Raw genomic sequence first — 14954 nt, forward strand, 5'->3', positions numbered from 1 at the left:
TTCACTGTGTTAGCCAGGATGGTCTCGATCTCCTGACCTCGTGATCCGCCCGTCTCGGCCTCCCAAAGTGCTGGGATTACAGGCTTGAGTCACCGCGCCCGGCCGAGAATACAGGACATTTTCTACTCCAATAAGGAACTGGGTGTAATGTAGGTATTCCCTAGTACTGAACCCCAGTTCCCATGGGGCCCAGGTCACATCTGCCCAGGTTACTGCAGAGACTGACCACCTCTTGGCAAAACAGCAGTGTCTGCTCACACAGTTCTCCCATTCAGTTCTCTTTCTTTCTTGTTGGCTCAGCTATTCATTCATAACTGATATGGTTAGGCTTTGTGTCCCCACCCAAATCTCATCTTGAATTGTAATCCCCACAATCCCCACATGTCGAGGGAGGGACAGAGTGGGAGGTGATTGGATCATGGGGGCTGTGTCCCCCATGCTGTTCTCATGATAGTGAGTTCTCACCAGACCTGATGGTTTTATAAGATCTGACAGTTTCTCCTTCACATACACACTCTCGCCTGCTGCCATGTAAGATGTGCCTCTTCCCCTTCCGCCACGATTTTAAGTTTCCTGAGGTCTCTCCAGCCATGTGGAACTGTGAGTCAATTAAACCTCTTTTCTTTATAAATTACCCAGTCTTGGGCAGTTCTTTATAGCAGTGTGAGAACGGACTAATACAATGACTATGCTGATTATACTGTATCCAGCGCCTTCAGGGGTTTGCAGCAGGGAGCTTTGCAAGTTATTATATCTTGGTCACCAGCCTGCAGAACCAGAAGTCTACTGTATAATCCTAAAGTTTTAAAACCCAGTAATCATAACAGGACACACAGAGCACTTCCGATATACCAGGTGGTGTTTTAAATGTTTTTAGAGGGACTTAATCTTCCCAGCAACTACAGGTGGTGGGTGCTACGATCATCCCATGTTACTGTTGAAGGAACTGAAGCTGAAGTTGAGATAACTTGCCCAAGGGCATAAAATGACAGGGCCAAAATTTGGATCTGGACACGTTGGCTCTGAAGTCCATATTCGTATCTGCTACACTAGATTGCCTATAAAGAAAAACTTTTTTTAAAGCACAGAAAAACAATGACTAGACAGAAACATGTTCTGTTGTTAAACATGATTATCTCCAAAACAGGGAAAAGGCAAAGAAAGGCTTTCACATTGTAATTTAAAACTTCCAGGCCGGGCATGGCGGCTCATGCCTTTAATCCCAGCACTTTGGGAGGCTGAGACAGGTGGACTGCTTGAGCTCAGGAGTTTGAGAGCAGCCTGGCAACACTGCAAAACGTTATCTCTAAAAAAAATACAAAAATTAGCTGGGCATGGTGGTGCACGCCTGTAGTCCCAGCTACTTGGGAGGCAGAGGCAGGAGGATCACTTGAGCCAGGAGGTAAGGGCTGCAGTGAGCTATGATCATGCCACTGCACTCCAGCCTGGGTGACAGAGCCAGATCCTATCTTAAAAAAAAAAAAAAAATTTCGTTTCTGTTTTCCCAGTGCACTACTTACATAATGTTATAAAATTACACATTGTTTGGTAATATCAGAAGTGGCATATTAATGTTGTGAAACTACAGATGGTTTTTTTGTTATTTTTCCAGTTTTACTTAATGTTAAATTGAATAATAAAATAATCAAAAACAAATAATAAATAATATGCTAGCAATAGGGGAAAGGCATATTTAAAAACAATTTGCCTTGTTTTGACAAGAGCTTTTATCAATCTACTTCTTCTAATGGTTTGCTAATAACTGTACAGCAGAAATCTCAGCTTTCTTGCAACTTAATTGACTTCAATCTTTCTCAAATAAATCTTGTAATAGGAGTTTACTGAAGAACTAAAACGCATTGTCCAAAGACAAACTCCATGGTCCTTCCCAGGTCTCTGGGCACGGGAACGTAGAGTGGCTTCTGCATCTCCCGCACTCACCTCGGAGTAGGCTCTGTGGGAGACACCGCCCGATGCATCGTCATGGGCCTTGTGAAATACACCAGGTAACCTAAAGAAGAAGACATCACATGAGCCGTCAGTGTCAACAAGCTGGACGTGGGAAATCCTGAGGCAGGACTGGCCAGTCTTTCTTCTATCTCTGTATACCTGAGGGTAAGACACATTTTCATAAGCTGCAAGAATCACGACTGCGGTGACCCTTACCAAGAACAAAGGTCAGCACTCGAGTCCAGGAAAGAGGATGTAGGTGGACGGGGCAGAGTCATCAGCGGGACTCTAAGGCTCCCTACCAGGGGACTGTCCCCTGCTAAGACTCAGGGCTCTGAGTAAAGACTCAAACCCAAGCTCATCAGAATGAAGAAAGTTAAGACCACCAGAATGGTGCACACTCTTAGGATAAGTCCAGAGACCCCGACTGGACCTCACACCCTGCCACGCTACTATGAAAGTCTCGTTGGAGTTCTCTGGGACTAAAAGCAAACATTTGTTGCTCAAGATGTTTATACAGAATCTATGGCATTCTTAGCTGCTCCCTCTCAAAATCTAGAATCAGAGAACCAAAGAGACCCACCTGCTCCACAGAACCTGGCCCCAGAAGTCCTAGGAAACGGAATGTTGGCATCCTGGTACGACCCGTAGGCTGTGGTCACACGAGCAAAAGTCGGTAACGGGGGTGTGACGGAGTTGGGCAGTGCAAACGGATTGCTGGAAGCGCTGTCTTCCTGGTTCTGAAATTTAAAATTCCATAAGCTAAAACCACAACCTGTCTTGAAGTTGAATTACAAAATAAGCACCCAGCAGGAAAAAAAAAAAAAAGCCCATGATTTTAGGGAGAAAGAAATGAAACAAAACCCCAAAGCATAAGTTGGTACAACAGTTTCATGCTTCCCACCACAAAGGACTCGAGGCAGGAGACGAGCTGGCGCAGGCAGGGCTCCAGGCAGCTCTGGCCACGCTTCACTTTCTGCAGGGCCGTGTCCTTCAGGATCTAGAAAAGGCCCAAAACACAGTCAAGAAGAGGAACACATTTCTCTGACAGGCTATTCTGTTTTTTTTTTTTTTTTTGAGATAGGGTCTGTCTTTGTTGCCCAGGCTGGAGTGCAGTGGTGCGATCTCGGTTCATTGCAACCTCTGCCTCCCGTGTTCAAGTGATTCGCCTACCGAGTAGCTGGGAATACAGGCATGCGCCACCACGCCTGGCTACTTTTTGTATTTTTAGTAGAGATGGGGTTTCACCATGTTGCCCAGGCTGGTCTTGAACTCCTGACCTCAGGTGATCCATGCGCCTCGGCCACCCAAAGTGCTGAGATTACAGGAGTGAGCCACTGCACTGGGAAAAGGTCTGATTTTTCACAAAAAAAATTTGCAATCTAATCGTATCATTTTATACTAATAGAAAAATCTATCTTTTTTGTATGTCCAAACTAGGCAACGACATATTCAGATTCCAAGTTTAACATGTCAAATACCACAAGATCTGAGTTACTGGCATTTCAGAGATCCTTAAGCCACTTGAAAACGTCCTAGTTCCATGTGATACCCCAACAAAGCGTAACAATCAAGTGTCCACGACCCAAACCGGGCAAAAAATGAGCAACATTCAGGTTGGCCTGAGTTTGCCAAAAAAACTCCAGTCCCTTTACTTGTGACACTGCTCAAACTGAACAAGGGGTATGAAGAGGCTCATGGGGCTTTGTCATGGAGATTCCACCTGATTTGCTCTGGATGAACTGACACATCAAGTCTCTGAATCTGCAGAATTAAACACTGATGTCAGGCTGTGGCACCTCCATCTGGACACCCACTGTGCAGCTAGCCAGCCTACCTCTAGGATAACACCAGCTCCTTCTATGGGATAAAATTTTTTTTATGACCTTACACATGTTTTTTTCTAATTGTAAAATATCTTTTAGCTTCAGAATACATCTTGCTTGTTGTTTCCACATAAACGAAATTGGACTGCAGTGCTCCTAACCTGGACTCCTAAATGAAATTAGATTGCAAATCTCATAACCTGAGATGAATGCATAACGTTAATGAGATCTGTGGACAGATTATATGCAATTCACATATTTATAGGCAGTATTTCTCAAACCATATGCAATCATTGTGTAGATTTTTCTGAGGAAGGCCATGACCCAAAAAAGGTTAAGAACCACCGCTCTTACGTTTTCTACAGAAACTAAATGGCAAGTGCAGAGGTTACGTTGCTAACACTAGTGTGTGTATGAAACAGATGACTTCTGAATCTCATCTACTAGAGTTTTCAGTCTTCTTTCCTACTCAGTCTAGACAATGATGCAGAACAGCAGGAGAATTTGGGAACCCAGACCCCTACCTTTAGCAGCTTAGCTTTCATGGTGGACGTGATGGTTGTGGGGTTAATAAACTGGAAGGAAGGGGCGGCGTTGTTTGGATACTGAGCAGGGAACTTCACCAGCATCTTGACGCGATGGTTGCTGCAGTGCACGGACACCGTGCAGCTCCTGTCTGCCGCATCCATCTGCAAGAGACAAATCCACAATGGCTTTGCAAACAAACCACAAAGCGTCTTTCGATGCACGTGCATTTAACTGAACGCTCCATGTTCCTAGTAATTGGGTGAAGGGAAAGACTCTACAAAGACAAATTTGTGTGGAAGACAATTCATTTTCAAAAAGATTCTTAAATTTTCATATCAGATTATTAAATTTTCATACCAATGGAATAAGCTGAAAGTTTTTTTTTTTTTCTTTGACACAGGGTCTCACTCTGTCGCCCAGGCTGGAGTGCAGTGTGGCACAATCTCAGCTCACTGCAACCTCCACCTTCTGGGTTCAAGTGATTCTCCCACCTCCTACCTCCCAAATACTGGGAATACAGGCAGGCGCCACCATGCCCAGGGAATCTTTGTTTTTGTTTTTTTGGTTTTTTTATTTTGTTTTGGTAGAGATGGAGTTTCGCCATGTTGGACAGGCCGGTCTCAAACTCCTGACCTCAAGTGATCCGCCCACCTTGGCCTCCTAAAATGCTGGGATTCCAGGCGTGAGCCACTGTGAAGTTCAAAGTATTCTGACTTTAACGAAGCTTCCTCCCCAAGTTGTGGGGTAGCCTAAAACTTGTTATATTTACTTTGAGATGGGAAAATAAAGCAGGAAGAAGTTAAACACCAGACTCAACTTAAAAAGTGCTCCTGGGAAAATCCATAGGGGAAGAAAGTAGATTTGGGATTGCCGGGGGCTGGGGGAAAGGGAAATAGGGAAGAACTGCTCATGAGTATGCGGTTTCTTCTGGGAATGATGAAAATGTTCTGGAATCAGACAATGGTAATGGCTGCACAACTTTGTGAACATACCCACAACCGCCAGATTATTCACTTTAAAAAGGGGAATTCTGGCTGGGCGTGGTGGCTGACACCCGTAATCCCAGCACTTTGGGAGGCCAGGGCGGGCAGATCATCTGAGGTCAGGAGTTCAAGACCAACCTGGCCGACATGGCAAAAACCCCATCTCTACTAAAAATACAAAAAACAATTAGCTGAGTGTGGTGGTGTATGCCCATAATCCCAGCTATTTGGGAGGCTGAGGCAGGAGAATCACTTGAACCCGGGAGGCAGAGGTTGCAGTGAGTCATGATAGTGCCATTGCACTCCAGCCTGGGTGGACAGAGCAAGACTCCATCTCAAAAAAAAACCAAAAAGATTAATTTTATAGTATGTGAATTATATCTCAATAATTTTTTTAAAGTACTCTCAAAGAAAGGAATCAAGATCTTCAACTAGATCACTAGGAATCCACACTGTCCTCAAATGCGACAAAGGGAGTATAAACTGACTTGATATAGATCACTAATTAAGCAAAGAATCTTTTATATCTTTCGATTTCTTGTGCTGCCAACTAGAGACAGCAGCTGTAGTAAAGTGACGAGAACCACATGTGGGAAATCTGGAGACTTGGATTCACATGTTATTTCTTCCACCAAATACCTGCTGATCTTGGACATTTCTTCTCTTGATGTCTCTGTTTCCTCAGCTATAAAGTGAGGCTAAAACCACTTAGACTTTTTTTTTGTTTTTGTTTTGTTTTTTGAGACAGAGTCTTGCTCTGTTGCCAGGCTGGAGTGCAGTGGCGCAATCTTGGCTCACTGCAAGCTCTGTTTCCCGGGTTCAAGCGATTCTCCTGCCTCAGCCTTGCGAATAGCTGGGATTACAGGCGCACACCACCACGCCCAGCTAATTTTTGTATTTTTGGTAGAGACGGGGTTTCACCATGTTGGTCAAGATGGTGTCGATCTCTTGACCTCGTGATCCGCCTACCTCAGCCTCCCAAAGTGCTTACAGGCGTGAGCCACCACACCCAGCCAGCAGACTTGTTTTAAAGGCCACATGAGATAGTTATGTAACAGCACATATTTGGGTAAAGGAAAAACTAATCAAGCTTTAAAACTCCTTTCTGGAGAGATACTCCATTTTCTAAAGCAAAGACTTTCAATACTTGCCCCCACAAAAAGAGTAAATGTTCCACAGGCTAAGTGAACAAAGAAATTTAGGTCGCCTTCTTACTATGAATCGAAATCACCAGGAAATGGCCAGCCTGAGGGAAGATGGCACAGCACAGCACAGCACAGCACAGCACAGCACAGCACAGCACAGCACAGAGAGTGCCCTGGAGGGGCTGGAGGTTTGGCTTCCCAAGGCAACTCTGCCCCTAACTTCAGCAGCAACTTCTGCCAAATTACTAAGCCTCCTGGGCCTAAGTATCTTCCTCTATAGTAAAATGAGATGCTGGAGCATCTAAGGAGGCGCTAAGGCACACAAGCGTCAGGTTCTCCTTTGGCTCATCTTAGGAGAAAAGAATAGGGTTAGAAACAAAGTCTGCATCCATTTATTTATTTATTTATTTATTTAGAGACAGAGTCTTGCTCTGTCACCCAGGCTGGAGGGCAGTGGTGCGATCTTGGCTCACTGCAATCTCTGCTTCTCAAGTTCAAGTGATTCCTGTGCCTCAGTCTCTCGAGTAGTTGGAACTACAGGTGCCCACCACCATATCTGGCTAATTTTTTTTTTTTTTTTTTTTTTTTTTTTTTTTTTTTTTAGTAGAGACGGGGTTTCACCATGTTGGCCAGGCTGGTCTCGAACTCCTGGCTTCCTGGTTTCAAGTGATCTGCCCATCTCAGCCTCCCAAAGTGCTGGGATTACAGGTGTAAGCCACCGCGCCTGGCCAGAAAACCCAGGAAATAAAAAAGCAAGCAGAGAGAGTTCTGTTAAAGCTGCGAAGTTATTTGCTAACCGAAATCGTGGCTGAAATGGTTCTCTCTCCCACAAACTGCCATCAGCAAACATGAGATACAGCTGATTAAACTAAGTACCTCCACATTGACATTCCGGATTTGTACATTGATCAGGGAGAATTCCTGCTGCAAGGTCTGAGGCAGGCCCAATTGATCTGATTTCCTCTCTTCCAGGAGATTTCTAGGGGGATCTTCCTTTAGGGCTAGCAGGAGAGAGAAGTTCAATGTTGGAAAGCATTTTTGAAAATGAATCAGAGAATAGGTCTGGGGTATCTGCCACAACTCTACAATGCGTAGAGTGGCACCTCACCTGAGACATCAGTTTGACAAATTACCTTCTTCCTCCCCATGGCTTGCATTGTGCTGGTGATCTGTATCTTCAGTGTGCAGGGTCTTCTCGGGTTCCGGCAGAAGGGAAATACTCTCAATGAATTCATCGACACCATCTAATATGTCATTTGCACAAAGCTGAAACAAAGGGTAGAAGATGTAGTTCTAGAGAAGTCAGTGGAAATGATAGTCATGTCTGATTAAAGAGTTCTGACTTAAAAATGGGAACGGCAGGCCGGTAGCGGTGGCTCAAGCCTGTAATCCCAGCACTTTGGGAGGCCGAGACGGGCGGATCACGAGGTCAGGAGATCGAGACCATCCTGGCTAACACAGTGAAACCCCGTCTCTACTAAAAAATACAAAAAAAAAAAACTAGCCGGGCGAGGAGGCGGGCGCCTGTAGTCCCGGCTACTCGGGAGGCTGAGGCAGGACAATGGTGTAAACCCGGGAGGCGGAGCTTGCAATGAGCTGAGATCCGGCCACTGCACTCCAGCCTGGGCGACAGAGCGAGACTCCGTCTCCAAAAAAAAAAAAAAAATGGGAATGGCAAAGGATGGAGATGTGTCAGCCAAGAGCTGACATAATCAAAATAGATTTTACCCACTGCCAACTCTCCCTGGTTAAAGACTCGGGATAATAGACTCTATTATTCAGCCCTGGAAATTTTTTTATCATGTTTGGAGTTTATGCAAGCCTCAGAAAAAAAATTAATTTAAACTCCAATCCTTGATGGTGTTATTCAGCTAATCCAGGAGCAAAAATACCATAACCGGCCAGGCGTGGTGGCTCATACCTGTAATCCCAGTACTTTGGGAGGCCGAGGTGGGTGGATCACCTGAGGTTAGGAGTTTGAGACCAGCCTGACCAGCAGGGTGAAACCCCGTCTCTACTAAAAAGACAAAAATTAGCCAGGCATGGTGGTGGATGCCTGTAATCCCAGCTACTTGGGAGGATGAGGCAGGAGAATCACTTGAACCCAGGAGGCAGAGGTTGCAGTGAACAAAGATCACGTGGCTGCACTCCAGCCTGGGCAACAGAAAGAGACTCTGTCTCAAAAAAAAAAAAAAAAAATCATAACCTCAAGGCATTTTGGCGCAAATTGTACCTTTCGGAGAAAACAGATTGAAAATGCAATAAAGTGGCCGGGCGCGGTGGCTCAAGCCTGTAATCCCAGCACTTTGGGAGGCCGAGACGGGCGGATCACGAGGTCAGGAGATCAAGACCATCCTGGCTAACAGGGTGAAACCCTGTCTCTACTGAAAAATACAAAAAAAAACCTAGCCGGGCGAGGTGGCAGGCGCCTGTAGTCCCAGCTACTCGGGAGGCTGAGGCAGGAGAATGGCGTGAACCCGGGAGGCGGAGCTTGCAGTGAGCCGAGATCCGGTCACTGCACTCCAGCCTGGGCCACAGCGCAAGACTCCGTCTCAAAAAAAAAAAAAGAAAAAAAAAAGAAAATGCAATAAAGTAAGGAGATTTGACCAAATTGCTCAAGAGTGACTTCATACTAAGCAGTGTTGAAATTTTTATCCAGTATTTTCTATTCGTTCTGTGCAAAGCAGTGTGCCAAGTGCTGTGGGAGATCCAATACAAGTGAGACACCTTCCCACTGTCAAGAAATTTAGCCATCAAATGAGGAGAGGACAGAGCCCTGTGATAAGGCAGAGAAGAGCAAGGACCAACAAAGCAGCTCATACCAGGTACTACTGTGGTTCATGTAAGAAACAGACATCATTTATCGGGAAAAAGTTACAAACAGCTTCATAGAAGCGGTGTTGTTGATGGATGTAGAAGCCTCTAAGCATTTGCAGAGTACAAGGTAGGCTTCTTAGTCCATTAAGAAGAGAAAGAAATGAAGCCCACAGGGCACATGATCAGGGAGCTACCCATACTATCTTATGCTAGAATAAGGGAGGGAAAGACATTTAGAGGCTCTCTGGCCTTAAAGTGCTGAATACTGAAGTTGGTTCTTAAAGACCTCAAAGCCTTGATGTGGTACACACCAGCCACTTAGCCAACCAGTAAGTACGTATTAAATGTCTATCCTGCCGGGCACGGGGGCTCACATCGGTGATCCCAGCACTTTGGGAGGCTGAGGCAGGTGGATCACTTGAGGTCAGGAGTTCGAGACCAGCCTGGCCAACTTGGTGAAACCCTGTCTCTACTAAAAATACAAAAATTAACCTAGTGTGGTGGTGGGCGCCTGTAATCCCAGCTTCTCGGGAGGCTGAGGCAAGAGAATTGCTTGAACCCAGGAGGCAGGGGTTGTAGTGAGCCAAGATCATGCCACTGCACTCCAGCCTGGGAGATTGAGTGAGACTCAGTCTCAAAAACAAAACAAAAAAAAGTTTATCTTGTAACCTCTAATTTCCACAAATCCTGAATCTTATATTTTTGGTGGATCCAGGTACATTTCTCCACAATAGCACTGAATACATACCCTCTGCATCTGGGAATCTACCCGCCACATTCTCAAGGTCTGATCCCGGGACCACGTCACCAGTTGATAGTCCTTGGACCCTAGAAATCACCAAATAAGAATCCTGGAAATTCTTCTGGATTCAACATCCATTTTGCTATAGGTTGAAATGGAGTGAGATTCATCCATCCGTTCAACAAATATCTACTGAACATCTCTGAAATGCCAGGCACTATTCTAGGTACCGGGACTAGATCATGAATAAAATAATTTCTATCTTCATAGATAGTGCATTCCAGGGGTAGAAATAGACAAGTAAATATCTGATAAAACATCTGGTATAAAAAATAACACAGGATAAGAGGACAGAGACTGACGGTGGAACCATTTTTAGATAGAACTCCCCAAGGAAATGACATTTGAGCAGAAACTTAAATGAAGTGAAATACTAACTGGCAAATTACCAGGTAAAGAGCGATGCTAGGATTTAATGTGACACTAACCTTTCACCTCTGCAAATGTTCCTCCTTTTACATGCTCTCAAGGAGCTGGAGATGAACATATTTTTGCAAAATGGGTTGTTTCAAATGCATCACAGCATCTTACCATTCAAAAGAATTTTTTGGTAAAGTGATGCATCTCTTTGTAAAATGAATAATCAATCCTTAATGTTCTTACTTGACTGAATCATATTTTCATCTTAAGTCTGGTCAAAGGGATTATCCTGAAAAGGTTCAGGGTACTTTATGAAATAACTTCTTGGAAGATCAGGACATTTGCAGATAATTTTGCAGTACCTAGAATCTCCTTCACAGCCACCTTCAGAGAGCAAAGAATTTAGAAATAATTTCATCCAATTTCTTAACTTAATGGATGGGGAAACTGAGGCGAGAGAATATGATCTGTCCAAGGTCACAGGGTGAGTTGGTTCCTTCTCTGCGTCACCACCTTCAACCAAAATTTCACTCCTCAATATTTCATATAAAACTAGGCATGGTCAGCCAGAGAGCAACTATTCTGAACCATGGCTTGTTACAAGTGCCACCGTCTTGCCTCATGTCCACATCAACAATCTTCTGACCCTACATCTGGCCTCTCTTCATGCCCCTGACTTTGAGGAAAAGGTGCCTAATTCCTTTCTAAAGGTTACAAATTAACTCAACCCCTCGACCTGTGCCTCCCCAGCTGGTCCCAAAGGGCCCTTTGCTTCCCCGACTCTCTTGTATCTTCTCCCTGCCTTCCAACAGAGAGGGCAGCAGCCTCTCCCAATTGGCTAATTCTACGCCTTGGCTTTGAGAGTAACTTCATTCCCTAAACCGGTTCCTGCTGCCCCTGTTTGTGCCACCCTATGATCTGGCTTCTCTCCTCAATTTGCTTTTGGAACGCCTTTTTTTTTTAATTTATTTAATTTTTTGTATTTTGAGATAGGGTCTCACTCTGTCACCCAGGCTGGAGTGCAGTGATGCAATCTTGGCTCACTGCAACAACCTCTGCCTCCTGGTTCAGGCAATTCTCCTGCCTCAGCCTCCCGAGTGGCTGAGATTATAGGCACGCGCTACCACACCTGGCTAATTTTTTTTTTTTTTTTTTTTTTTTTTTTAATATTTTGGTAGGGATGGGATTTCACCATGTTGGCCAGGCTGGTCTCGAACTCCTGGCCTCAAGTGATCAACCTGCCTTGGCCTCCCAAAGTCCTGAGATTATAGGCGTGAGCCACTGCACCTGGCCTGGAACTCCTTTCTTAATGATTATATGGCTTCCGATTTGGTCAGTTAAATGCTTTTCTCTTATTCTACATTTTGATCTGTCAGCAACACCTGAAACCAAGGACTACTGCTTCCCTCAGGAGGCATCCTTGTCCCCTGGCCACAACATCCTGACTCACTTCCTACCTCTTTGAGAAATCCTTCCCCACAGTAAAATCAAAGCATGAAGTGGTCCAATAAAACTTGATGACTACTACCAGCCTGGGCAACATGGTGAAACCCATCGGTACAAAAACACAAAAAATTAGGTGGCGTGGTGGCACACTCCTGTAGTGCCAGCTACTCAGGTGGCTGAAGTGGAAGTACTGCTTGAGCCCAGGAGGTCGAGGCTGCAGTGAGCCATGTTTGTGCCACACTGCACTCTAGCCTGGGTGACACAGTGGGATCCTACCTCAAAAAAAAAAAAAAAAAAAATCGATGACGAAGACATGGCAGTAAAAGTAAACTGGAACAACCTTCGGTTGAGAAAGAAGTAAAATACAGATGGTTCCCAACTTACAATGGTTCAACTTAACAATTTTTTGACTTTATGATGGCGTGAAACTGTCACAATTTTAACATAATGCACAGTATTCAATAAAGTATATGAGATATTCAACACTTTTTAAAATAAAATAGAGTTTGTATTAGAGGATTTAGCCCAAACGTAGGCCGATAGAAGTGTTCTGAGCATGTTTAAGGTAGGCTACTTAAGCTATGATGTTCAGTGGGTTAGGTGGGTAAAATATGTTTGTTTTTTTTGTTTTGTTTTTGTTTTTTCCTTTTGAGACAGTCTCGCTCTGTCTCCAGGCTGGAGTGCAGTGGCACAATCTCAGCTCACTGAAACCTCCGCCTCCCGGGTTCAGGAGATTCTCCTGCCTCAGCCTCCCAAGTAGCTGGTACTACAGGCACGCACTACCACACCTGGCTCATTTTTGTATTTTTAGTAGAGATGGGGTTTTGCCATGTTGGCCAAGCTGGTCTTGAACTCCTGGCCTCACGTGATCCACCCACCTCAGCCTCCCAAAGTACTGAGATTACAGGTGTAAGCCACGGTGCCCGGCCTAAAATAAATTTTCTACTTATGACATTTTCAACTTACAATGGGTTTATCGGGACATAACCCTATCATAAGGAACATTTGAATAAACACACATGCATGATAATTAAATCTGTAAAAGGTTCAGAAACAGGCAAACTTAAACTACCTAGGGATTCATAAATAGGCAGTGAAACCACACAGGAAAAATCCAGTAATGGTTATCCTAAGCATTAGGGGAGTAGTGCTCTCAGGGAAGGAGGGGGTTATGATCAGGAAGCTTTGGGGCTCCTGGCATCATTTTCTTTCTTGACCTGCATGGTAATTACATAGATTTTCACTTTATAATTATTTGTTGCACTATACATGTTCCATGTAATTTTCAAATACATATTTCACAGTAAAAAAAAATTTTTTTAATTTAAACTTTTATTTTAGATTCAGGGGTTCATGTGCAGGTTTGTTACACATGTGACTCGTGTCACAGGGGTTTGCTGTACAGATTATTTCATCACCCAGGTACTAAGCCTAGTACCCAACAGTTATTTTTTTCTGATCGTCTCCCCACTCCACCCTCTGTCCTCAAGTAGGCCCCAGTGTGTATTATTCCCCTCTTTCACAGTTAAAACAAACAAAAAAAAAGTTAAATAGTAACTTGTACTCAAAATTGCTACTGGCCAGGCAGTTCCAATTTACATAACTCACCCCACCAGCTTAAAGACAACATCAGTAACTAAAAATGGGTTCCTAAAAACTTTATTTCCATCCAAAACTACCGGTCAACCCCTCCCGCTAGACTGAGGAAATCACATCATCTGTTTTGTTTTCTTGTTGTTTTTTTTTTTTGAGACGGAGTCTTGCTCTGTTCCCCAGGCTGGAGTGCAATGGTGCGATCTCAGCTCAATGCAACCTCTGCCTGAGGGTTCAAGTCATTCTCCTGCCTCAGCCTCCCACGTAGCTGGGACTCTAGGCATGTGCCACTAGGCCTGGCTAATTTTTTTTGTATTTTTAGTAGAGATGGGGTTTCACCATGCTGGCCAGGTTGGTCTCGAACTCCTGACCTCAAGTTATCCACCCGCCTTGGCCTCCTGAAGTGCTAGGATTATAGACGTGAGCCACCACGCCTGGCCACATCATCTGTTTTCTACGGCAAAATGCAAGAGATTAAGTTCAAAGCCAAAACCCATGCATGCAATTGGTGGGATAAACATCAGGCAGCCTCATGTTTCTAGAAGCAAGAGAGATTTTGGAAACATGCATAGGAAAGTTAACAGGATGATCAAAAGAGTATCTTTTTTTTTTTTTTTTTTTGAGACAGATTCTCACTCTGTCACCCAGGCTGGAGTGCAGTGGCGCATCTCGGCTCACTGCAAGTTCCGCCTCCTGGGTTCACACCATTCTCCCGCCTCAGCCTCCCAAATAGCTGGGACTACAGGCACCCACCATTACGCCCGGCTAATTTTTTGTATTTTTAGTAGAGATGGGGTTTCATCCTGTTAGCCAGGATGGTCGCGATCTCCTGACCTCATGATCCGCCCGTCTCGGCCTCCCAAAGTGCTGGGATTACAGGTGTGAGCCACCGCGCCCGGCCAAAAGAGTCTCTTTAATAAATATTCTGGAAGAAGTTTATGAGAGTCACAAACAAGCTGGGACAGAAGATGACTGCTCTAATCCCAGGTCCACTAGAGACCTTTCCGGGGACCCTGGACAAGTCACATCACTCCACCTGCCTGGCTTCCCATGTGCAACATGAAAACACCAACAAATAAACTTGTGTTCTGTCAAACACTTCGAGATCATGGCAAAACGATCGCAAGAAAAGACAGGCTGTATCTAAACTTGCATGGTGAGCTGATGGAGAAACTGAGGCTGCGGCTTCTTGACTCCCATTACACTGGGGTCCTGCATGAGTGAGGGCTGGATGATGAAGCTGCAATAACAAACCATCCCAACACCTCGGTTGCTCTGCATCTCCGCCTCATCCTCGTGCCAGGATGTGCTGGAAGCAGCTCTATCTTGAGCTTTGCCAACTGATGTGGCAGAGGCAAACAGGGCGTTTAACTGCACATCAGCCCCTAACCTTTCAACCCAGGAGGGACCACATCATGTGTCATGATCAAAGCAAGTCTATCAGCCAAATCTATCTTCAAAGGGCTGGGAGGTAAAATAGCACTACGTGCTTATGAAGACAACT

General features: G+C 44.7%; 1 protein-coding gene across 26 annotated transcripts in view; it reads right to left on the minus strand.

The window, feature by feature from the left end:
- Positions 1 to 14954, minus strand: part of WDR59 (WD repeat domain 59) — a 116665-nt gene that overhangs the window by 32451 nt on the left and 69260 nt on the right. For 19 of the 26 annotated variants that reach the window (XM_065536635.2, XM_074027617.1, XM_074027612.1 and 16 more), the window contains 7 exons: positions 9998 to 10077; positions 7566 to 7698; positions 7309 to 7433; positions 4301 to 4465; positions 2855 to 2950; positions 2534 to 2690; positions 1942 to 2011 (listed from right to left, as the gene is read on the minus strand). In XM_065536635.2, coding sequence (XP_065392707.1) covers positions 1942 to 2011; positions 2534 to 2690; positions 2855 to 2950; positions 4301 to 4465; positions 7309 to 7433; positions 7566 to 7698; positions 9998 to 10077 — 826 coding nt within the window. Of the gene's footprint in view, positions 1 to 1941; positions 2012 to 2533; positions 2691 to 2854; positions 2951 to 4300; positions 4466 to 6502; positions 6619 to 7308; positions 7434 to 7565; positions 7699 to 9997; positions 10078 to 14954 lie in introns of those variants that run through there. The other 7 variants (XM_074027622.1, XM_074027619.1, XM_074027620.1 and 4 more) reach the window with 2 other exon arrangements.

Source organism: Macaca fascicularis, chromosome 20 (assembly GCF_037993035.2).
Source record: "Macaca fascicularis isolate 582-1 chromosome 20, T2T-MFA8v1.1".
Classification (NCBI taxonomy): Eukaryota; Metazoa; Chordata; class Mammalia; order Primates; family Cercopithecidae; genus Macaca; species Macaca fascicularis.